Genomic DNA, 23,873 nt, shown 5'->3' with positions numbered 1-23,873 from the left:
CAACAAAACAAAGGAGATGACCGTGGACTTCAGAAAACAGCAGAGGGAGCACCCCCTATCCATATCGAAGGGACAGCAGTGGAGAAGGTGTAAAGTTAAGTTCCTTGGCTTACACATCACAGACAAACTGAAATTGTCCATCCACACAGGCAGTGTGGTGAAGAGGAGGCTGAAGAAATGTGGCTTGTCAAAACCCTGACAAACTTTTACAGATGCACAATCGAGAGCATCCTGTTGGGCTGTGTCACAGCCTGTACGGCAACTGCACAGCCCTCAACCGCATGGCTCTACCGCATGGTGGTGCGGTCTGCACAACGCATCACCGGGGGCAAACTACCTGCCCTCCATGACCCCTACAGCACTCAATGTCACAGGAATGCCAAAAAGATCAAGGACATCAACCACCGAGCCACTGCCTGTTCACACCGCTATCGTCCAGAAGGTGAGGTCGGTACAGGTACATCAATGCTGAGACCGAGAGATTGAAAAAAAGCTTATTTTTATTTATTTTTTATTTTACTAGGCAAGTCAGTTAAGAAAAAATTCTTATTTTCAATGACTGCCTAGGAACAGTGGGTTAACTGCCTGTTCAGGGGCAGAACGACAGATTTGTACCTTGTCAGCTTGGGGATTCGAACTTGCAACCTTTCGGTTACTAGTCCAACACTCTAACCACTAGGCTACCCTGCCGCCCCTCAGTTCACTCTAAATAATACCACTATAATAATGTTTATATATCTTACATTACTCATATCACGTGTATATACTATTTTATAACATCTATTGCACCTTGCCGCTTGACCATCGCTCATGCGTTTCCTTACATATACATATTCTCATTCACCCCTTTTAGATTTGTGTGTATTAGGTAGCTGTTGGGGAGTTGTTAGATATTACTGCACTGTCGGAACTAAAAGCAGAAGCATTACGCTATACTCGCATTAACATCTATTAACCATGTGTATGTGATCATTTGTTCAATCCATTGTTGAATGAGAAATATAATAGCTATGTTGCTTCTTATTTTAGCTTCTTTGTCTTTGCAATTAATGATCACTGTCTTTCCTCCATGTCTCTGTCTCCTCTGTTCTGTCTGTTTTCTGTACAGTATATCTTCACAGGCAGTTATTCCCAATCCCCCGTCTCTCAGAATGTACCGCTTTATATAGTGTAGGTAGTACCCTGTGATCTACAGCTTCTCTCTGAGCTTAATGTGAACAGACGTATCTCTCACCAAAGAACATCAAGCTAGAGGTCTGGCAAACCAAATAAAAATTCATTTCTATGGGTTTCCTAGATTGCAGTGTTCTGCATAGCAACAGAGGAAGAGGAAATGGACCCTGACATCAAAGGGAAATGTCCAACATTTCTTGCCAGTGAGGTCTTACTTTGACCTTCTGACCTAACAGTAGCCATTCCTCCCAACGATGTTTCCAGATTGTTAATGAGCTGCTGCTGCTGATGATAGTAATTTGTTTCCCCTTCCCACTTCCCTGTTTAATCAAGGGTAGATTTGAGAGTGGAAATGGGTGTTGTCATGGGACGTTCCTACCTACTGCATCACACACGATGGTATGAGGTCAGCAAAGAACATATTTGTGTCAATGTTAGGTGGGTAATGGAAAAGTGGATAGAATAGGAGATATGTGACTCTTGTACCTGAACATGACCTTACCTGAAGGCTGAAATTCATCAATAATGTAAAATTGACCTCTTTTTGTTAGTGTATTAGTGTGTCTCAGGCAGTTAGAATGTTGTTTTCTACTAACATGGCTAATACCACAGGGTAATGTTCAGTTAAGTCCACCATAGCAAAATATTTTAAACAATAAAATGAAAATGTGGGGTTTTCCCCCTCCTTGTTTTTTCAGTTTGGTGCCTAATGAGCCAGTCAGTACTGGAGAAACAAAATGGAGATGTGCTCTTTGGTTACTTATAGCCTTAGAGGCATCATCTGCCAGGCTGCTGTCAAGTTTAATTTACTCTGGTTTGGTTTCTCCTATTATGCTGATGGTTGGGACTGGCTGACTGCAGGAGTTGACCAGGCAAAGAGAGTGCTTCCCAAATGACACCCTATTTGCTTTATAGTCCACTACTTTTGACCAGTGCCTGGGTTCCATTTTGGATGTAAACAGGGAGAGAGTTAGGGAAGAACTATACTGAACAAAAATACAAACGCATGCAACAATTTCAAAGATTTTACAGTTCATAGAAGGACATCAGTCAAGCCAAATAAATAAATGATGCCCTAATCTATTGACTTCAAATGGCTGGGCAGGAGCACAGCCAATGGTGGGCTTGGGAGGACACAGGCCCACCCACTTCGGAGCCAGGCCCAGCAAATCAGAATGAGTCGTCGTCCCCCTTCAGCAGGTGAAGAAGCTGGATGTGGAGGTCCTAGACTGGCGTGGTTGGTTGGAAGTACTGCCAAATTCTATTAAATGATGTTGGAGGAAGCGGCTTATGGTAGAGAAATGAACATTAAATTCTCTGGCAACAGCTCTAGTGGACATTCCTGCAGTCAGCATGCCAGTTGCACTCTCCCTCAACTTTATATTTTTGTGGCATTGGGTTGTGTGACAAAACAGCACATTTTAGTGTAGGCTTTTTATTGTCCCCGGCACAAGGTGCACCTGTGTAATGATGCTGTTGAACTTCGTTATGCCACATCTGTCAGGTGGATGGATTATCTTGGCAAAGGAGAAATGCTCACTAACAGGGATGTAAACACAATTTGAGAGAAATAAGCTTTTTTTATGGACATTTTCAGGGGTATTTTATCTTTATTTTATTTGCGTTTTATATTTTTGTTCCGTATATTTAGATATGCATCATAGCCAACACCTGCAACTACTTCCGGTGTTGGCTAGTCCTCACTGGCCTGTCCTCCAGAGGGTAAACTGATAAGCAGCCTGTATCAGAGCTGTCATTCCCCCTCATGTTCCTCTCTACGATCACCTGTCCACTGAAACATGAAGCCTGTAACACCCTTTAACACCTCCACAAATCCCCAGTGCTATCCACATGACAAAGAGCTGGTAATTGGACATTGTTGTTGCTTCCCTAAAATGATTTAGTTAAGTACCATTCAATTAAAGTACCATTCTATTAAAAGGTGTTTTATAAGCCATAAGCCATGTTGGAGTATTGATGAGGTGTAACAGACGTATGAGGTCCTCTAGTCAGACACAGTTAGTCGTTATGTTTTATGGCCATAGGAAAGGGGGATACCTAGTCAATTGTACAACTGAATTCCTTCAACTGAAATGTCTTCCGCATTTAACCCAACCCCTCTGAATCAGAGGATCCAGTCCAGATGTACCATGTTTATTTACTGTGACCACCCCCCTCAACCCAAGTGTCTGTTCGTAACAGGCTCACTCAGTTGATTTGGCTGTTATGTATACTTACTATTAAGATGTAATGTTGTAAGCCTTAACTATTGAAAAAGTTATTGGTAAATCTCCAAATATGCACCCCGGCCTTAGATTTTCACAACAACCATGTAACCTTAGCTAAGGAAAGTCACACCTGTCTTTTTATTCTCATGACATCTCTAAGGTGCTATTAGTGTAAAATGAGAACTCTAGCATACAGTTAGACCTAGAGGTCGACTGATTAATCCGAATGGCTGATTTCAAGTTTTCATAACAATCGTTAATCTGCATTTTTGGATGCTGATTATATTGCAATCCACGAGGAGACTGCGTGGCAGGTTGACCACCTGTTACGCGAGTGCAGGCAGCAAGGAGCCATGGTAAGTTGCTAGCTAGCATTAAACTTATCTTATAAAAAACTATCTAAACATAATCACTAATTAACTACAGTACACATGGTTGATGATATTACCAGTTTAACTAGCTTGTCCTGCGTTGCATATAATCAATGCGGTGCCTGAAATTGTGTCACTTGCAGCAGTTTGTGTCACCTGGCTCGTTGCGAACTGTGTGAAGACCATTTCTTCCTAACAAAGACCATAATTAATTTGCCAGAATTTTACATAATTATGACGTAACATTGAAGGTTGTGCAATGTAACAGCAATATTTAGACTTAGGGATGCCACCCGTTCGATAAAATACGGAACACTTCCGTATTTCACTGAAAGAATAAACATTTTGTTTTCTAAATGAACGTTTCTGGATTTAACCATATTAATGACCTAAGGCTCGTATTTCTGTGTGTTTTTATTATATTATAATTAAGTCTACGATTTGATATTTGATAGAGCAGTCTGACTGAGAGGTGGTAGGCAGCAGCAGGCTCGTAAGCATTCATTCAAACAGCACTTTCCTGCGTTTGCCAGCAGCTCTTCGCAATGCTTGACCACCACAGTGCTGTTTATGACTTCAAGCCTATCAACTCCCAAGATTAGACTGGCAATACTGTAATGCCTATAAAAACATCCAATCGTCAAAGGTCTATGAAATACAAATGGTATAGAGAGAAATGGTCCTATAATAACTACAACCTAAAACTTCTTAACTGGGAATATTGAAGACTCATGTTAAAAGGAACCCCCAGCTTTCATATGTTCTCATGTTCTGAGAAAGGAACTTAAACGTTAGGTTTTTTACATGGCACATATTGCACTTTTACTTTCTTCTCCAACACTGTGTTTTTGCATTATTTAAACCAAATTGAACATGTTTCATTATTTATTTCAGAATAAATCGATTTTATTGATGTATTATATTACGTTAAAATAAGTGTTCATAGTTCATTCATTATTGTTGTAATTGTAATTATTACACACATATATATATATATATATATATATATCTCGTCTTTTTTTGGTCCTCCAATAATCGGTATCGGCGTCGAAAATCATAATCGTCTACCTCTAGTTAGACCGCTTTGTTCTGCGCTTGGTTTCTAGGTCCTGGTTTTTAGTCCAGAGCATTTGAAATGGAGAAGGTTTTTGTTTTAGAGGCTTCTCATGATGACAAGGGTAACAAATGGAATGTTCAACAGGTTTCACCTAACAATAGAGCTGTAGCTAGGCCAGGTCCTCTGCCAAGGGTCTGCTGGAATAGCAGGGAGGGAGGGAGTGTGGTCATCACAACACCACCCAGCCCCTCTATACAGGAGGCCCCTCTCTTCTTTTGAAGGGGGGGGGCAGCACCTTTGATTCTACCCAAGGCCTTTCAGATCTAATTCTTCCAGAGTCTGGAGGGGAAAGGAGGGAAAGAAAAGGAGTGATGTCATAGGCCAACTTCTGTGACTAGGTACTGCTGATTTGGTGTCAGTTCTCACCCTCAGCCCTCGTTGTTAGTCAGCTTTGCCAGTGTATAATCATGTTCACTCCGGGGCCTGAAATTTCCCCAAATTAAATTTGCGACAATTGTACATCCGCTAAGAAAAGTCTGCGAAAACTTAAAAACAACATCAAAGGAGAAGTCAACATATAAGTGTAAGTAACAACGAATGCAAATAAGTTAGAAATTGTGCTACTAATGCACATGATGGTAGAAACACGTCTCGTAAAGATCCCATGGCACTTATCGTAAGAGGGAATGTTAACCCCGGTGTCCTGGCTAAATTCCCAATCTGGCCTTCATACCATCATGGCCACCTAATCATCCCCAGCTCATTCATCTCCTCTCCTCTCCCCTGTAACTATTCCCTAGGTCATTGCTATAAATGAGAATGTGTTCTCAGTCAACTTACCAAAAGGTCTCTGTGAATGTGTTTGGCTGAACACTAGGCTACAATAACAATCTTTTGTCACGAGGAGAGGGTTACAGCTGGGCACTGCATTGATTGCTGTGTGAACTCCCCTCATCTCCAAGCGTTCTCCACCAGCTGAAAACGGGCTAATTTCCATCAAGATTGTCTGTTATTGCATGTTTCCCGAGGTTTGTAAGTGACCTCGTCCTCCATATTCACGCCAGTGGAAGTTTCCTGTTCTGTTCTGGCTGGAGTCTGGGGCTTTGGTGCATGGTGGCAAGTAGGCTGGCACACAGGACGTCTGCTGCTATTGTTTCATTCCTCTGGTACTTCTGTTAGTTAACCTCTTATGTTCTCCTCTGTGATTTCAGGACAGTCTCCAGCAGCTCATCCTGATGACCCTGCCTAATGTGCTGACCATGGCTAAGGACCCCCTCTCAGGTACTGTGGTGCTCAGTCTCTTTTTCCCAAACGCACAACTAGTCTCAGGTAGCTACACCTCAATCCAGTTGGCTAGCTAGCTAGTGCAAGATTCACAACATGTGCTTACATTGTCCCCTACATACTAACAAGTTGTTAAAAACCTACCTTACATATCCCCTTGTCATCACAGGCCAGTTCATCTACTGTACTGTATGAGGGCATGTTCTCTGTTGGGTGGGAAGGATGCACATGTTGTGGCCCTTTTCTGGGGTCAGTCAGGAAGTGGGAAAGACAGGAAAAGGCCCATTGGAACCCTGCAGCCTGTCTGTCTGCATGTAGGAGGCTAATCAAACCATGGAGAGTGCTGAGTGTGTGGGGCCTCCGGCCTGGTGTCGACAACCTCTCAGGGTCACACCTGATATGGCTAGCTGTATGTTTGGGGCTATGGAGAGGGTCAGACCTGATATAGTGGGTGAGGAGAGGGAAGATACAGAGGCCCGCTGTCCTCAAGACATAGGCACTGCATACTGTATACTTAAGGGAAGGCATAGGCCCACTCACTTTGGAGCCAGTTCCACCCACTGGGGAGCCAGGCCCAGCCAATCAGAATTAGTTTTTCCCCACAAAGGAGCATTATTACAGAGAGAAATACTCCTTAGTTTCATCAGCTGTCAGGATGACTGGTCTCAGGCGATCCTACAGATGAAGAATCCGGATGTGGAGGTCCGGGGTGGGCGTGGTTACAGATTGTCTGCGGTTGTGAGGCCGGTTGGATGTACTCACAAATTCTCTAAAATGACATTGGAGGTGGCTCATGATAGAGAAATTAACATTAAATTATCTGGCAACAGCTCTGGTGGACATTCCTGCAGTCAGTATGCCAATTGCACGCTCACTCAACTTGACAAAGGAGAAATGTTCACTTACAGGGATGTAAACAACTTGTGCCCAAAATTTGAGCTAAATAAGCTTTTTGTGCGTATGGAAAAAATCTGGGATCTTCTATTTCAACTCGTGAAACATGGGACCAACACTTTACATGTTGCATTTATATTTATGTTCAGTATAATTTATGCAGTACAGTGCTGTAGTCTATGCATAAATTAATAAAAGGATCACCAGACAAGTTATTTCCATGGCATTTGTGACTGTGCTGGCAAGAGATAAAATATCTCCAGGATGATGCCATCTTAAACTGGCTCATTCTCATGTTTTTTTTGCTTCACCGCCAGACAAACTGTTGTGCCTTCTCCTCCCAGTGGCTAGGCCTTCCATGGGTTGGGCTGCTACCCTACTGCTACCCTGCTGCTACCCTGCCACGCACATGCTTGTTTTGCATGTTTCCTGCAACTGTTTGTCAAACACAAAAATAACTCATTTTTTTTATCAGGACAGATTTGGCAGATTTTATTTTCCTACCGGGTGCCAATTGAACTAGATCTAGGCCTTTGATTGGCCCTTATATGAAAATGTGTTTAGCAGTCAAGAACAATAGTGATCTACGAATGGGAGTGTTGGGGTTGTTGGGAGGCTTTTGCTGTAAGCCAGCCTTGGTATGTGAACTTAATCTGAATAGTGCTTAATAGGGTATGTGTTCATATTATTGTTTGTGGATGGATGTGTTGTGTTATGTTTGTATGGAATGGCCTTTGGAAGTTAGCTTTTCAATGAGTTCCCGTGTTCAGTGTAGTTCCCATGTGCAGTGTAGATTGTAGAAACAGTGAAAAGCTCCTCTCAGGGCGACACCACTGCCTGCCTATGTGTATACCTTGCTTGTCTTTTTAGTTGGTCTCAATGGAATAAGGGCAGGGCTGGGTCTCAGACATGGTCTCCATGGTAACCTTGTTGCCCTTTCCCCCAGAGTTCTGATCCAGCTTTTTAGGAGTTCCCTCCAGGCAAGGGGACACACACACACAGCTGATCCCATACAAACCTTGTACAAAATGAAGCAGTAAAGGCTTTTGTAAATCATATGTATCTTTAAAAATATATATATAGCGCTTCCGCACAGGAAGCGGTACTGGTTCATCAAGTCTGACACCAACAGGCTACTGAACAGCTTCTATCCCTGAGTCATAATACTGCTAAATAGCTAACAGAATGGCTACATGGACTATGTTGAATTGACCCTTGTATTTTATTTTTGCACCATCTCTATGCACACTCACAGGACTGTACACATTGACACACACTGACAAGCCAACACACATAACATGTACCCACATTTATTCTGTCTCTACACACATGCGTGCATACAATCATAATTTAAGCTCCTTCTACTCTGTTTATCATGTATCCTGATCCCTTACCCCTATACTCCAGTATCCCTGCACATTGTAAGTATTGTATTGGAACTGACCCTGTGTATAGTGTCTTACTTTTTCCTGTACTTCTTTTTATATCCTCTGTGTTTTTGTTCTACCTTGGTATTTTTTTTGCTATATTGATTACTGCTTTGTTGGGTTGGAGCTTGCATTAAAGGAATTTCACTGTACTTGTGAACTTAACTTGAAACTTCAAACATAAAGGCTTGCTACATCCACAAAAACACCCAAACATAACCCTGAGCTGAGGCTGATTTAATGATTGACCCACTGACTGATTGCTCCTAACCAAACCAACAGGGATGGAAGAGATCCTTCAGCCCATTAGTGTAAGAACTGGGGGATGGGAGAGACCCAGAAAGCTGTAATTTGGGATTTGCTGCCTACCTGTGGGATTTAAACCAAAATCGAATCTGAGCTCAAAATCAATCTGCTAAAAGAAAATGCGCCCAATTTTTCAGTTTTTGATTTGTTAAAAAAGTTTGAAATATCCAATAAATGTCATTCCACTTCATGATTGTGTCCCACTTGTTGATTCTTCACAAACAAATACAGTTTTATATCTTTATGTTTGAAGCCTGAAATGTGGCAAAAGGTCGCAAAGTTCAAGGGGGCCGAATACTTTCGCAAGGCACTGTATGTCTTAATCTTTCTCTTCAACAGGCAAGAGCATGGAAGAGGTGAAGAGACTGCTGCTGTTGATCCTAGGCTGTGCTGTGCAGGTAACACAATACACACTAATTGAGACGGGCAGATCTGGACTCAAATAGTATTCCAATTCTTTCAAATACTTTAGATGTCCTTGATTGAGCTTGTCTGGTGCAATGCAATAGTCTGACAAAATGCAAAGCCCACCCACCTGGCACAGTCCTCGGGCAAGCTCAATATGGCACTCAAATGTTTGAGATGAATTTCTCTTTGAAATCGACATGTCCAATGTAGCACCAAAACCATAGAGCATGGCAGAGGCTCTGAGATATAAATGGTTAAATGGTGCAGGACAGGGACCACCGACCCGTGCCGGCACCAGAGGCTATTGTTTTCTTTCCCTCCCAATCCCCTGGCCTCTCGCTCAATTTGAATAGTTGATGAAATGTCCTCAGTAATTTTTTTCTAATCATGATACAATCAAAAAATGTCAATGTCAGGCATAGATGGAATACATTATGTAAGTAAAAAAAAAAAATCGCCTTTATTTAACCAGGTTGGCCAATTGAGAACAAGTTCTCATTTACAACTGGGAACTGGCCAAGATAAAGCAGTGTGACAAAAACAAAAACACAGAGTTACACATAAACAAATGTACAGTCAATAACACACAAGAAAAGAAAAATAGATGTAATAAAATCGATGTACAGTGTGTGCAAACATAGGGAGGTAGGCAATAAATAGGGCCTACAGGCGCAAATAATTACAATTTAGCATTAATACTGGAGGGATGTGCAGATGATGTGCACGTAGAGATACTGGGGTGAAGAAGAGCAAGAGGGTAAGTAATAATATGGGGATGAGGTAGTCGGGTGTGCCATTTACAGATTGGCTGTGTACAAGTACAGTGATCGGAAAGCTGCTCTGACAGCTGATGCTTAAAGTTAGTAAGAGGTTGATATAAGACTCCAGCTTCAGAGATTTTTGCAATTCGTTCCAGTCATTGTCAGCAGAGAACTGGAAGGAAAGGCAGCCAAAGGAAGTGTTGGCTTTGGGGTTGACCAGTGCAATATACCTGCTGGAGCACGTGCTACGGGTGGATGTTGCTATGGTGACCAGTGAGCTAAGGCGGGGCTTTACCTAGCAAAGACTTATAGATGACCTGGAGCCAGTGGGTATGGCGACGGATATGTAGTGAGGGCCAGCATACAGGTCACAGTGGTGGGTAGTAGATGGGGCTTTGGTGATAAAATGGATGGGATTTAAACCACAATCGAAGGGTCAATGTGTTATCTATGCATCTTGTAATTGCACTAACCCAGTTTTTTTTCTATCCGTTGAATGAAAATGACCTGAGTCCAACAACAAGCCCTAAGCTGACAATTAGACACGTGCTGCCTCAGGTTCTCCACGTTACTCTATACAGTATTTCTACACGATTTAAACCTTTTCATCTGGCTTATATGTAATTATGACCATTCACACAGCCAGTCTTTGTGTTCCGTAGAGAATGGGATAACCAAGTCTGAATCAGAATATGTTTCTGATAGTTTATAGTACCTATAGATATCTAATAGAAGTGTCTGTCATTGTTTCTCTCTGCAGTGTGAGAGGAAAGAAGAGATAATTGAGAAGATCAAACTGCTCGACATTGAGAGGCAGGCAGCCATCGTCTCCCACATTCAAGAGGTGAGTAGTACAGGTGTAGGTGTGTTCACGTCAAAGCAGGCACACATGTTCATGCGCATCAGCAATTCCTTTTTTATAGTGATTATTTTTCTCACATTATCTTCAGATACAGTGGGGCAAAAAAGTATTTAGTCAGCCACCAATTGTGCAAGTTCTCCCACTTAAAAAGATGAGAGGCCTGTAATTTTCATCATAGGTACACTTCAACTATGACAGACAAAATGAGAAAAAAAAATCTGAAAATCACATTGTAGAATTTTATATGAATTTATTTGCAAATTATGTTGGAAAATAAGTATTTGGTCAATAACAAAAGTTCATCTCAATACTTTGTTATATACCCTTTGTTGGCAATGACAGAGGTCAAACGTTTTCTGTAAGTCTTCACAAGGTTTTCACACACTGTTGCTGGTATTTTGGCCCATTCCTCCATGCAGATCTCCTCTAGAGCAGTGATGTTTTGGGGCTGTTGCTGGGCAACATGGACTTTCAACTCCCTCCGAAGATTTTCTATGGGGTTGAGATCTGGAGACTGGCTAGGCCACTCCAGGACCTTGAAATGCTTCTTACGAAGCCACTCCTTCGTTGCCCGGGCGGTGTGTTTGTCATGCTGAAAGACCCAGCCACGTTTCATCTTCAATGCCCTTGCTGATGGAAGGAGGTTTTCACTCAAAATCTCACGGTACATGGCCCCATTCATTCTTTCCTTTACACGGATCAGTCGTCCTGGTCCCTTTGCAGAAAAACAGCCCCAAAGCATGATGTTTCCACCCCAATGCTTCACAGTAGGTATGGTGTTCTTTGGATGCAACTCAGCATTCTTTGTCCTCCAAACACGACGAGTTGAGTTTTTACCCAAAAGTTATATTTTGGTTTCATCTGACCATATGACATTCTCCCAATCTTCTTCTGGATCATCCAAATGCTCTCTAGCAAACTTCAGACAGGAATGGACATGTACTGGGTTAAGCAGGGGGACATGTCTGGCACTGCAGGATTTGAGTCCCTGGCGGCGTAGTGTGTTACTGATGGTAGGCTTTGTTACTTTGGTCCCAGCTCTCTGCAGGTCATTCACTAGGTCCCCCCGTGTGGTTCTGGGATTTTTGCTCACTGTTCTTGTGATAATTTTGACCCCACGGGGTGAGATCTTGCGTGGGGCCCCAGATTGAGGGAGATTATCAGTGGTTTTGTATGTCTTCCATTTCCTAATAATTGCTCCCACAGTTGATTTCTTCAAACCAAGCTGCTTACCTATTGCAGATTCAGTCTTCCCAGTCTGGTGCAGGTCTACAATTTTGTTTCTGGTGTCCTTTGACAGCTCTTTGGTCTTCGCCATAGTGGAGTTTCGAGTGTGACTGTTTGAGGTTGTGGACAGGTGTCTTTTATACTGATAACAAGTTCAAACAGGTGCCATTAATGCAGGTAACAAGTGGAGGACAAGAGGAGCCTCTTAAAGAAGAAGTTACAGGTCTGTGAGAGCCAGAAATCTTGCTTGTTTGTACGTGACCAAATACTTATTTACCACCATAATTTGCAAATAAATTCATAAAAAATCCTACAGTGATTTTCTGGATTTTTTTTTCTCATTATGACTGTCATAGTTGAAGTGTACCTATGATGAAAATTACAGGCCTCTCTCATCTTTTTAAGTGGGAGAACTTGCACAATTGGTGGCTGACTAAAAACTTTTTTGCCCCACTGTACGCTTGAAAATACAGATTAAAATTAGGCATCTTGCACATTTACAGAAATATTGATTTATGTGCACGGTCGCTGTCAAATATATCTAGTAAAGTAAAGACACATAAAGGTATTAATTCTAGGCCTACTCTCCAACAGTGTCCCATTGACATTTAGACACAGATGTTCATGCATGTCAGTCCACTTTTTTATAGTGAATCTTTTTCTCACATTTATGTATGCGCGTCTTCATATACTGACACATTCAAGTCTCATTCCTAGGGCTACAGTAATATATTTATTTAGGCAATATTGTTATGTTACACTGCACAGCCAAAGAAATACAAGAGAGCGCTGTGTAGTGATATTGTCTGTCTACCCCTTCAGGTGACCCAAAACCAGGAGAATGTGTTGGACTTGCAGTGGCTGGAGCTGCCAGATATGCCCACTGAGGAGCTGGACCCCCTGTCCAGAAACATGGCCCTGCACCTCCGCAAACTCATAGATGAAAGAGATGAATGTGCAGAGGTTGGTATTGAAGACGCACCCAATTACGACTTTTAAAATCAACTGTATTACTCACAATACCTTTAAAAGTATATGATGCAGCTGTACATTTATATGTACCTAATGAATATATATATGTATGTCATTCAGACTTGATTTGTGTTCTTTTTACACACAGCCAATAGGCTGACAGAGTTCTTCTCCACCCTCCTCCAGGCGATCGTGGAGCTGACCCAAGAGAGGGACTACCTCCAGTCCCAGCAGCCCTCTAACCACCTGGGTTACCCCAACCCTGAGAGGACCGACCTGGGCCTGGGAGGACCTATCTGCCGGCTGTCCAAAGAGGACCGGCAGCATCTGGCTGTGGAGCTGGCTGACACTAAAGCCAAACTGAGACGCTCGCGACAGGAACTGTGAGTCAGGAGAAGGAAATCTCTACCTTGACAGGCTAGAGTTAGATGCTAGAGGCTAGATTTTGGGATATTTTGGCATTTAACATATTTGTTTTATTTAGACAAATTATTTTCCAAGATTTTAGCTCAAGTTTTACTATAAGCCCTCTTTAATTACAATGTAGATTTGTCTGAACAAATTTATTTGCCAACCTAATGTATGTTGTGTCTCTCCCAGGGAGGAGAAGACTGAGCAGCTGATGGATAACAAACATGAGGTGGAGAGGCTGGATCTAGAGATGCAGAAACTCAAGCAGGAGGTGCAGATTTCCTCTTTCACTTTGGCTTCCCTGTGTCCCCCTCACACTCCCCCTCTTTCTTCTCCTCACTCTCTTTGCCTGTTTATCTCCTTCTCATGCTCTCCCTGTTTCTTTCCCTCTTACTCTCTCCCCCGGTTTCTCTTGCTCACAAACATGCTCTGAGACCCAACGTTACCCTCTTTTTCCAGTCAGGAAAAATGGTTCCCAGACATTTCAAATCTTGACCACAAATTACATGCTAGAAAGCATGTCACATTTATTCTGTCTTCAGCAAAAAATGTCTCCTGTGAATATTCTGATGTCACATTATGAAAGACAGTACCATTTTAAGATATTCCCATGAGACCAGCAAATTCTAAAATAGAAAGATTTCATAACTAGTTTTGTCATAACCTCGCTGCAGATCACATCTAGTCCATAGTGTTGTGTGTGTGCCATTCGGAGACCAGCTCCATTGTGTGTGTTTGTGACTTGTGCAGAACATGCAGTTACTTGCAGAGGCGAGGTCGGTGCGTGCGTACAGGGATGAAGTGGACGCTCTGAGGGAGAAGGCAGCCAAGGTGGACAGACTGGACACAGAGTTGAGCCGCTGCAAGGAGAGGCTACACGACGTCCACTTCTACAAGACACGAGTCGAGGTGATTCACACTGATCATTCAATCTCATTGAATAAACGTTGTGACTCACCATCAATTTAATGACACCTGAAATCAAATAATACTGTCCATTTAAGGAAAAGAACCTGGTGAAGGAATTTGCCAAAACGAGTTGGGTTTAATAATAAAAGTATCATATCTTCAGCATGCTCCACTGTTCATGCACCTTTTGTTTGAAAGGGACAACATATTATTTTGTCATTATCAACACACATCCACATGTTTAGCCTATCTCATCTGTCAAGACACATTAGACACACTGAGTACAGGATGAGGAGATTGGTGGTGCATAAACCTTAGCAGCACGTCTTTCATGTCTCTGGGTCAAATTAGTTCCACTACATGACTACAACATTGACTAGAACCCCTGCTGTCTCTTTCACAGGGGAACAATGGCATCTCCTGATCAGCAGAATGACCAGGCCCAGGGTTTTATGGGTTTGTCCAGGCATGGGTCTCCACAGCTGTCAGTGGCAGGCCTCTGAATCACTATGTCCCTCTGTCTCCATCTCAGCCTCTGACTCATTATATTTCACACACTCCATCTTACTGTGTGCTTGTTTGAGATCGGCTACATTGCAGTGGAATCACTGATCTACGAATCACTTTGCATCCCCAATTAACTACTCATTATGTGATCAAAATGAGCAAATCTGCACAGCGTATTACTCAGGCCGATCTCCTAAAACACGCTGTATATGTCCCTCTGTTTCCATCTCACTGTGTCTGTCTGTATTAAATGTGTCTACAGGAGCTGAGAGAAGATAACGCCACTCTGATGGAGACCAAAACCCTGCTGGAGGAGCAGCTGGGAGCCTCCAGGAGGCGTTGTGACAAACTACATGAGCTGGAGAAGGAGAACCTGCAGCTACGCTCCAAACTACACGACGTGGAGATGGTAAGAAAATTTAACCTGGTGTCTATCATTGACTGGATCACGCGGTCTGTGTGTGGCTTTGCCCTTTTGACAATACTGAGTTACACATCCACCGTAATTGCTGGACCTATTCTGGAATTGAAAATGTGACAAGAAAATATTTGAACACTAACACAATATGGTCAGGGTTGGCACAATAGTGTGAAAAGGATATGTGTGTGTCTGGCCCACTCTGCTGTCCCTCTCAGGACCGGGACACAGATAAGAAGCACCTGGAGGGGTTGATAGAGGAGAACATGCTGCTGGAGATCTCTCAGAAACAGAGCATGAACGAGTCTGCCCACCTGGGCTGGGAACTGGAGCAGCTGGCCAAGAACAACGACGACAACGACAGTAAGGGGACACACACACACACTGCAGAGAGCCCATATTAATCCTCTTCCGTTAGCTGTTGATGGCATTTTTGGATGAAAAAGGGCTGAAAAGACAGACCATATATTCATATATTTTGGTGATAAAATGACTTCATATATTTTGGTGATAAAGTGACTAAATATATTTTGGTGATAAAATTACTCTGCATCTGCCTCAGTTTTACATTAATCACAAAGCATTGGTCACTCTTCTGTCAACAAACTGTATACCATGATCACATGCACAGAACATCTCCAAATATAAGATGCCAGACAGTTTTTTTTAAATAGGAGAAAAGGTATTCACAAACAGAACTGAACAAGCACCCCTCTCTTCCCTCCCGTGCAGTGCACAAGTCGTTTGTGTTTGAGCTGAACGAGTCTGCGTCGAGCCGTCTGCTGAAGCTGGAGAAGGTGAACCAGGGTCTGCAGAGCACCATCCAGGAGCTCAGAGAGGCTTCACTAAGTCTGGAGAAGGACCAGCTAAACACCATGGAGTTGGAGAGAGAGAACCAGGGCCTTAGCAAAAAGGTACTGTACACACTGATTTGACAGATGCTACTTTATGCTGGTCCCACATGCTTTATAGAATGGCAGTCTGTGTTGTGGCATACTATGCTAGTCCCACATGCCCTATATAGAGAGTCAGCAGAATGCATTGCAGTATGTATTGTGGTGCAGTTAACTGAATGAGGGTGGGAGCAGAGCAGCATATACTGAGTGCTATCTTTCTCTATTCATAGTATATGTCATTGTCCCAGCACTGGTTGGGACGTTTTGAATGTACATATCTCTCACACATACTTCTGACATATTGAGCTTTCATATTTATGACGTCTTTGATGTTGATTGATGAATTGAATCTATTTTGTCTGTGGTTTCTATCATGATTGTCATCCATTTTGTGTCTTCTATAGCTGGAGCGTATGCAGACCCTGCTGGACCAGGAGAAGCAGACCACCCAGGACATGGAGGGTCTGGAAGAAGACCTGCTCAAAGACGAGCAGAAACTGGAGAAGACTCTGGAGAGACTACAGGCAGACAAGAACAGACAGGCGCAAAGTGTACTTCTACCTTTACACATGCTAAATGCACCATTTCATGGCCCGGAGGAAAAATTCCGGGTCCTAACTGTCTGTGGCATGTTGTCCTCAGTGGTCCCTCTTATGTCCTCATTTTGCCACCTGACTGTCTTTTATTGTGTTCCCCAGATCTCAGAGCTGGAGCAGGAGAAGGAGCACCTGAGTCAGGCGGTGAGTTCCCTGCATCAGCACGCCCAAGTTGACAGCGAGGCCCGATTCAGGGAGGTGGAGACAGAGAACCGCGTCCTCCACCAGACCATCAGCAACACCGGAACCAAGCTGGCCCGGCTAGAAGCCCAGGGCAAGCAGGCCACCAAGGAGCTGGAGACACTGAGGGAGAGGGGGGAGGAGCTGGAGAGGGAGACAACACATCTGGAAAGGAGCAAGGAGCAGCTGCAGAGGGAGGTGAGGGAGGTCTTGCACTTGTTTCGCCAATATTTGCAGCTATTTTTTTATGTTTTACTTGCAGTAATTGTGAGTTGCAATCAGTGCATTCAACTTAGGTAATTAAAACGACTACATATTACGATCGTTGCAATGCCTGAACTGTAAATGTAAACGTAGGTGGCCTCCCTGAAGATCACATGTGACCGGGCTGAGGCCCTGGAGAGAGACAACACCAGCCTGGAGCAGGACAACCGGAGGCTGAAGAAGCAGGTGGATACAACCCAGAACGTGAGCCTGCGCCTGGCCACACTGGAGAATGACCAAAGCCTCTTGTACGAGGAGAACCTGGAGCTCCGCCGTACCGTGGAGTCCCTCCGGCCAGCTGCCGTTCGCCTGGCCCAGCTCCAGCAGGAGAACAGGGAGCTGGAGAGGGAGAGGGAGGATCTGACCCGCTCTGTGGAGGAGCTGCGGTCCCAGAGGAATAGGGCGGAGCGGCTGGAGCTGAGCATCGGCAGCCTGGGCCAGGAAAACCAGAGGTTACAGCAGAGCCTGGAGAACAGTTCCACTAAGATCCAGGGGCTGGTGAGGGAGCTGAGGCAGGCGGAGACTGAGACCGGGGTTCTGAGACGGGAGCTGGAAGAGGTGCGCCTGGCGGGGAAACGCCTGGAGGTGGTGGAGAAGGAGAAGAGGGGGCTGGAACAGGAGCTGGGCCAGTCAGAGAAGGTACGTCTGTGTTTGTATGCTACATGTATACTGTAGTTGTGTAGTATTACGCCCTCCTGGCTGCACAATGAACTTCCTTGTTGGGATAATACAAATGTAATTCAACTAAATTGAACGGAATTGATTTTAAGGAGAGGAAGCAGCTGGAGAAGGAGGCGCAACGTTTATGGCAGCAGCTGGAAGTGAAGGAAGAGGTGCTGGAGGAGAGTGCTCTAAAGCTTGCCTCATTAGAGAAGGAGGGCATCACCAAGGAGAAGGAGCTGGAGAGGTTAAAGGAGGTGGCTGGGATGGTCAAAGAGCTGGCGATTCAGAACAAGGAGCTGCAGAAACAGGCCACCATCGACAAGAGAACCCTGGCCACACTCCGAGAGGCATGTATGGGGAAGAGGTTGGAGGATAATGTACAATAGGTTGAAGTGCTAGGTGTACCATACTAGGGTTGAATATTTTCAAATGTATTTTACAAATGTTACATCCCAAGAATAAATCCCTTTTTTCCCTGTGTATTCCGGTATTTACCACCCTAACAAGAAATGTCATTCTAAAGCATATAAATATACTACCTGAGCCTGATGTGCCATACATTAAGGACATTTTATGAGCCCAAGCGGATTTAATAAGTTACATCAGTAAGGGATCATAGCTTTGACCTGGATTCACCTGGTCAGTTTGTCATGGAAAGAGCAGGTGTTCTTAATGTTTTGTTCACTCAGTGTATAGTTTACGGCACATTACGCACGACAGAAAACATAAACGCCCATAGACATAGCTATGCTCTCTTGGGTAAATAAATTAAACTAGCTCCAGTAGGCTAATCTTTTTGTGGGACTTTATTACCGTACTTTATTGTATTATATTGGACTGGAATTATGCATATTGTTCAAACCATGAAGCTGGGTGAAGGACATGCGGCCTACTAAGTCACAATTATAGTCTAGGGTATATTTACTTTTTATATAAAAGGGCCTATTTTACATTTTTATAATTAGTAGGCTGAGGCATATACAGTGCATTCAGACCCCTTCCCTTTTTCCACATTTTGTTATGTTACAGCCTTATTCTAAAATGTGTAAAAAATATAAATAATAATACTCATCAATCTACACACAATACCCTATAATGACAGTGAAAACCTGCCGTTTCTACTTGTAGAATCACAATGCTCGTCAGTGGCCGAGAACTTGACTTTGAGCCAATCAGAGAGCACAAAATTAGGACACACCTAGGGAAGCCTAACAAAAAAAAGATAGCAGTTTTGAAGCTGCAGTAAAGCCCAGGTGTACTCCACCACCTTTTCATCAGAATTGTAACTACAACAATAAAGCTGCATAATAAAATGTTTTATCTAGAGAGAGTCTTTACATCTTTTATGCTTGAAGTTTTGTGCTTGAAGTATTTTTTTGTAAGGTTCAGTTTGATAATAAGCACCTGCTCATTAGTTAGCTTGCTAACTGAGCTAAGCAGTCACACACACTTCATATGAAATGAATGGAGTGTTCGGTGCAGCACAATGCACACAACACTAAATGCTCTACCAAGCTAGCTATCTACTGTTAGCAAGATGATGAAGAAATCATTTAATTCACTATTCCCCATACTGCCAGTGTCAGTCTGCTTTCTAGCTAATGTTAGCATTGCCATTTAGCACAACATCGCTGGCTAGCTATTCCACCGACTCTCGGCAGCTAACAGGCAGCTACTTCAGTCAAAAAACAATCATTGTGATTTAATTATAATTTTGCTAGCTACTCTAGTTGTGGCCATCTGGTTTGTATCAACAAGGGCTTACTACAAATTCTAGCTGGCTAGCAACAAAATTAGCGTAGGTTGATAGTTAACTTAACATCAGCTGTAGCAGGCGTAAGCCAAACAAGCTAGTGCCACATTGTGGCCTGGAGTATTAACCTAAGCAAATCTGAGGTCAAACTCTTCTATATGAACAACGACAAGATAACTGCCGACACTGGGCAGAGTTGCTAAGTACCTATAGCCAGTCAGATTTCTCAGTGTGTCTGACTGTTTGGTAGACAGGTCAATAGAGTCAGGGTTTTATTGTGTGTCCTGTCCAGGACCTGGTGAATGAGAAGCTGAAGGTGCAGCAGCAGTGGAACGAATTGGAGATACTGAGCCACGAGCTGGAGAAGATTGGCCTCAACAGAGAGAAACTACTGCAGGGGGAGAACAGCTGTGAAGAGAAGTAAGTAGCTTTACACTACCAGCATGCATCACACTACCAGATTTTCTACAATATATCTACCACAGTGGCGGTCAGTGTCGTTTAAGATGAGGGAAGACGAAGATTTTTTTTTCATGAGCATAGTCTTATTTCTATTACAACATATTGGATCACTGTCATTCATATTCCATTCAACCAGTTCTACGTAACAGAGAGGTTCATGATGCTCAAATTTTCCCTATGCCCATCATGAGGTTGCTACAACCTAGCCTATGAATGAAAGTTTACAACGTAGGTGCACACAGATCGAGAAACAAATTTGAGGTGACAGACAGGGACACATGGGACACACGGTGATATTCAATACCGCCATGCGCACTCATGCCTGCATCTAGTCTATATAGAGTGTAATTATTAGTCCAACAGTTGCAAACAAGAGTTTCTATTAGACAAATTCAGGTATGTTTATTCCCGTTTTGTTCCATTTGCTTCCGTGTTAAGAAACGTTTTTCAACAGAATCTGCAGAAAGAATACACCCCTGATCACGCGTAAACACAGTTAACTTTCATAGCAGCCAAGTTGTATTCAAATATAATTTTATTTGTCACATACACATGGTTAGCAGATGTTAATGTGAGTGTAGCAATGCTTGTGCTTCTAGTTCCAACAATGCAGTAATAACCTAACAACTACACACAAATCTAAAGGGGCGAATGAGAATATGTACATGTAAGTATATGGATGAGCGATGGCCGAGCATCATAGGCAAGGTGCAATAGATGGTATAAAATAAATTAGTCATATCACATGTACAGTTGAAGTCGGAAGTTTACATACACTTAGGTTGGAGTCATTAAAACTCGTTTTTCAACCACTCCACACATTTCTTGTTAACAAACTATAGTTTTGGCAAGGCGGTTAGGACATTTACTTTGTGCATGACACAAGTCATTTTTTCAACAATTGTTTACAGACAGATTATTTCACTTATTCACTGTATCACAATTCCAGTGGCTCAGAAGTTTACATACACTAAGTTTACTGGGCCTTTAAACAGCTTGGGAAATTCCAGAAAAAAATGTCATGGCTTTAGAAGCTTCCGATAGGCTAATTGGCATCATTTGAGTCAATTGGAGATGTACCTGTGGATGTATTTCAAGGCCTACCTTCAAACTCAGTGCCTCTTTGCTTGACATCATGGGAAAATCAAAAGAAATCAGCGAAGACCTCAGAAGAACAATTGTAGACCTCCACAAGTCTGGTTCATCCTTGGGAGCAATTTCCAAATGCCTGAAGGTACCACGTTCATCTGTACAAACAATAGTACGCAAGAATAAACACCATGGGACCACGCAGCCGTCATCCCGCTCAGGAAGGAGAGGTGTTCTGTCTCCTAGAGATGAACCTACTTTGGTGCAAAAAGTGCAACTCAATCCCAGAACAACAGCAAAGGACCTTGTGAAGATGCTGGAGGAAACAGGTACAAAAGTATATATATCCACAGTAAAACGAGTCCTATATCGAAATAACCTGAAAGGCCTCTCAGCAGGGAAGAAGCCACTGCTCCAAAACCGCCAAAAAAAGCCTGACTACTGTAAATGTAAACGTAGGTGGCCTCCCTGAAGATCACATGTGACCGGGCTGAGGCCCTGGAGAGAGACAACACCAGCCTGGAGCAGGACAACCGGAGGCTGAAGAAGCAGGTGGATACAACCCAGAACGTGAGCCTGCGCCTGGCCACACTGGAGAATGACCAAAGCCTCTTGTACGAGGAGAACCTGGAGCTCCGCCGTACCGTGGAGTCCCTCCGGCCAGCTGCCGTTCGCCTGGCCCAGCTCCAGCAGGAGAACAGGGAGCTGGAGAGGGAGAGGGAGGATCTGACCCGCTCTGTGGAGGAGCTGCGGTCCCAGAGGAATAGGGCGGAGCGGCTGGAGCTGAGCATCGGCAGCCTGGGCCAGGAAAACCAGAGGTTACAGCAGAGCCTGGAGAACAGTTCCACTAAGATCCAGGGGCTGGTGAGGGAGCTGAGGCAGGCGGAGACTGAGACCGGGGTTCTGAGACGGGAGCTGGAAGAGGTGCGCCTGGCGGGGAAACGCCTGGAGGTGGTGGAGAAGGAGAAGAGGGGGCTGGAACAGGAGCTGGGCCAGTCAGAGAAGGTACGTCTGTGTTTGTATGCTACATGTATACTGTAGTTGTGTAGTATTACGCCCTCCTGGCTGCACAATGAACTTCCTTGTTGGGATAATACAAATGTAATTCAACTAAATTGAACGGAATTGATTTTAAGGAGAGGAAGCAGCTGGAGAAGGAGGCGCAACGTTTATGGCAGCAGCTGGAAGTGAAGGAAGAGGTGCTGGAGGAGAGTGCTCTAAAGCTTGCCTCATTAGAGAAGGAGGGCATCACCAAGGAGAAGGAGCTGGAGAGGTTAAAGGAGGTGGCTGGGATGGTCAAAGAGCTGGCGATTCAGAACAAGGAGCTGCAGAAACAGGCCACCATCGACCAAACAGGTACAAAAGTATATATATCCACAGTAAAACGAGTCCTATATCGAAATAACCTGAAAGGCCTCTCAGCAGGGAAGAAGCCACTGCTCCAAAACCGCCAAAAAAAGCCTGACTACGGTTTGCAATTGCACATGGGGACAAAAATCGTACCTTTTGGAGAAATGTTCTCTGGTCTGATGAAACAAAAATAGAATTGCTTGGCCATAATGACCATCGTTACGTTTGGAGGAAAAAGGGGGAGGGTTGCAAGCCGAACATCGCACTCCCAACCGTGAAGCATGGGGGTGGCAGCATCATGTTGTTGGGGTGCTTTGCTGCAGGAGAGACTGGTGCACTTCACAAAACAGATGGCATTATGAGATGAGGAAATGATGTGGATATATTGAAGCAACATCTCAAGACATCAGTCAGGAAGTTAAAGCTTAGTCTCAAATGGGTCTTCCAAATGGACAATGACCACAAGCATACTTCCAAAGTTGTGGCAAAATGGCTTCACAACAAAAAAGTAAAGGTATTGGTGTGGCCATCACAAAGCACTGACCTCAATCCTATAGAAAATTTGTTGGCAGAACTGAAAAAGCGTGTGCGAGCAAGGAGGCCTACAAACCTGACTCAGTTACACCAGCTCTGTCAGGAGGAATGGGCCAAAATTCACCCAACTTATTGTGGGAAGGCTACCCGCAACGTTTGACCCAAGTTAAACAATTTAAAGACAATGCTACCAAATAGTAATTGAGTGTATGTAAATTCTGACCCACTGGGAATGTGATGAAATAAATAAAAGCTGAAATAAATAATTATCTCTACTATTATTCTGACATTTCACATTCTTAAAATAAAGTGGTGATCCTAACTGACCTAACACAGGGAATTTGTACTAGGATTAAATTACAGGAATTGTGAAGAACTGAGTTTAAATGTATTTGCCTGAGGTGTATGTAAACTTCCGACTTCAACTCTATATACTGTAAGATATGTAAACATTATTAAAGTGGCATTATTTAGAGCGCATTGTATAAAGTGACTCGTTTTTAGTTAGTGGCCAGTGATTGGGTCTCAATGTAGGCAGCAGCCTCTCTGAGTTAGTGACCGCTGTTTAACATTCTGATGGCCTTGTGACAGAAGATGTTTTTCAGTCTCTCGGTCCCAGCTTTGATGCACCTGTACTGACCTTGCCTTCTGGATAGTAGCGGTGTGAACAGGCAGTGGCTCGGGTGGTTGATATCCAGGAGTGGCTCAAGAAGAAGCACATTAAGGTCCTGGAGTGGCCTAGCCAGTCTCCAGACCTTAATCCCATAGAATATCTGTGGAGGGAGCTGAAGGTTCGAGTTGCCAAACGTCAGCCTCGAAACCTTTATGACTTGGAGAAGATCTGCAAAGAGGAGTGGGACAAAATCCCTCC

The 23,873-nt window shown here is 43.5% G+C and overlaps 1 protein-coding gene across 2 annotated transcripts in view; it reads left to right on the top strand.

The window, feature by feature from the left end:
- Positions 1-23,873, top strand: part of LOC109904194 (protein Daple) — a 106,738-nt gene that overhangs the window by 55,981 nt on the left and 26,884 nt on the right. For both annotated transcript variants that reach the window (XM_020501397.2, XM_020501395.2), the window contains 15 exons: positions 6,041-6,110; positions 9,080-9,138; positions 10,670-10,753; positions 12,821-12,961; positions 13,157-13,353; positions 13,571-13,652; positions 14,132-14,290; positions 15,060-15,206; positions 15,434-15,578; positions 15,948-16,129; positions 16,516-16,662; positions 16,810-17,085; positions 17,245-17,790; positions 17,922-18,161; positions 19,860-19,987. In XM_020501397.2, coding sequence (XP_020356986.1) covers positions 6,065-6,110; positions 9,080-9,138; positions 10,670-10,753; positions 12,821-12,961; positions 13,157-13,353; positions 13,571-13,652; positions 14,132-14,290; positions 15,060-15,206; positions 15,434-15,578; positions 15,948-16,129; positions 16,516-16,662; positions 16,810-17,085; positions 17,245-17,790; positions 17,922-18,161; positions 19,860-19,987 — 2,579 coding nt within the window. In that variant the 5' untranslated portion in view covers positions 6,041-6,064. The remainder of the gene's footprint in view (positions 1-6,040; positions 6,111-9,079; positions 9,139-10,669; positions 10,754-12,820; positions 12,962-13,156; positions 13,354-13,570; positions 13,653-14,131; positions 14,291-15,059; positions 15,207-15,433; positions 15,579-15,947; positions 16,130-16,515; positions 16,663-16,809; positions 17,086-17,244; positions 17,791-17,921; positions 18,162-19,859; positions 19,988-23,873) is intronic.

Source organism: Oncorhynchus kisutch, linkage group LG14, assembly GCF_002021735.2.
Source record: "Oncorhynchus kisutch isolate 150728-3 linkage group LG14, Okis_V2, whole genome shotgun sequence".
Classification (NCBI taxonomy): domain Eukaryota; kingdom Metazoa; phylum Chordata; class Actinopteri; order Salmoniformes; family Salmonidae; genus Oncorhynchus; species Oncorhynchus kisutch.
The sequence above is the reverse complement of the archived record's forward strand: the minus strand, read 5'-3'. Positions and strand labels throughout refer to the sequence as shown.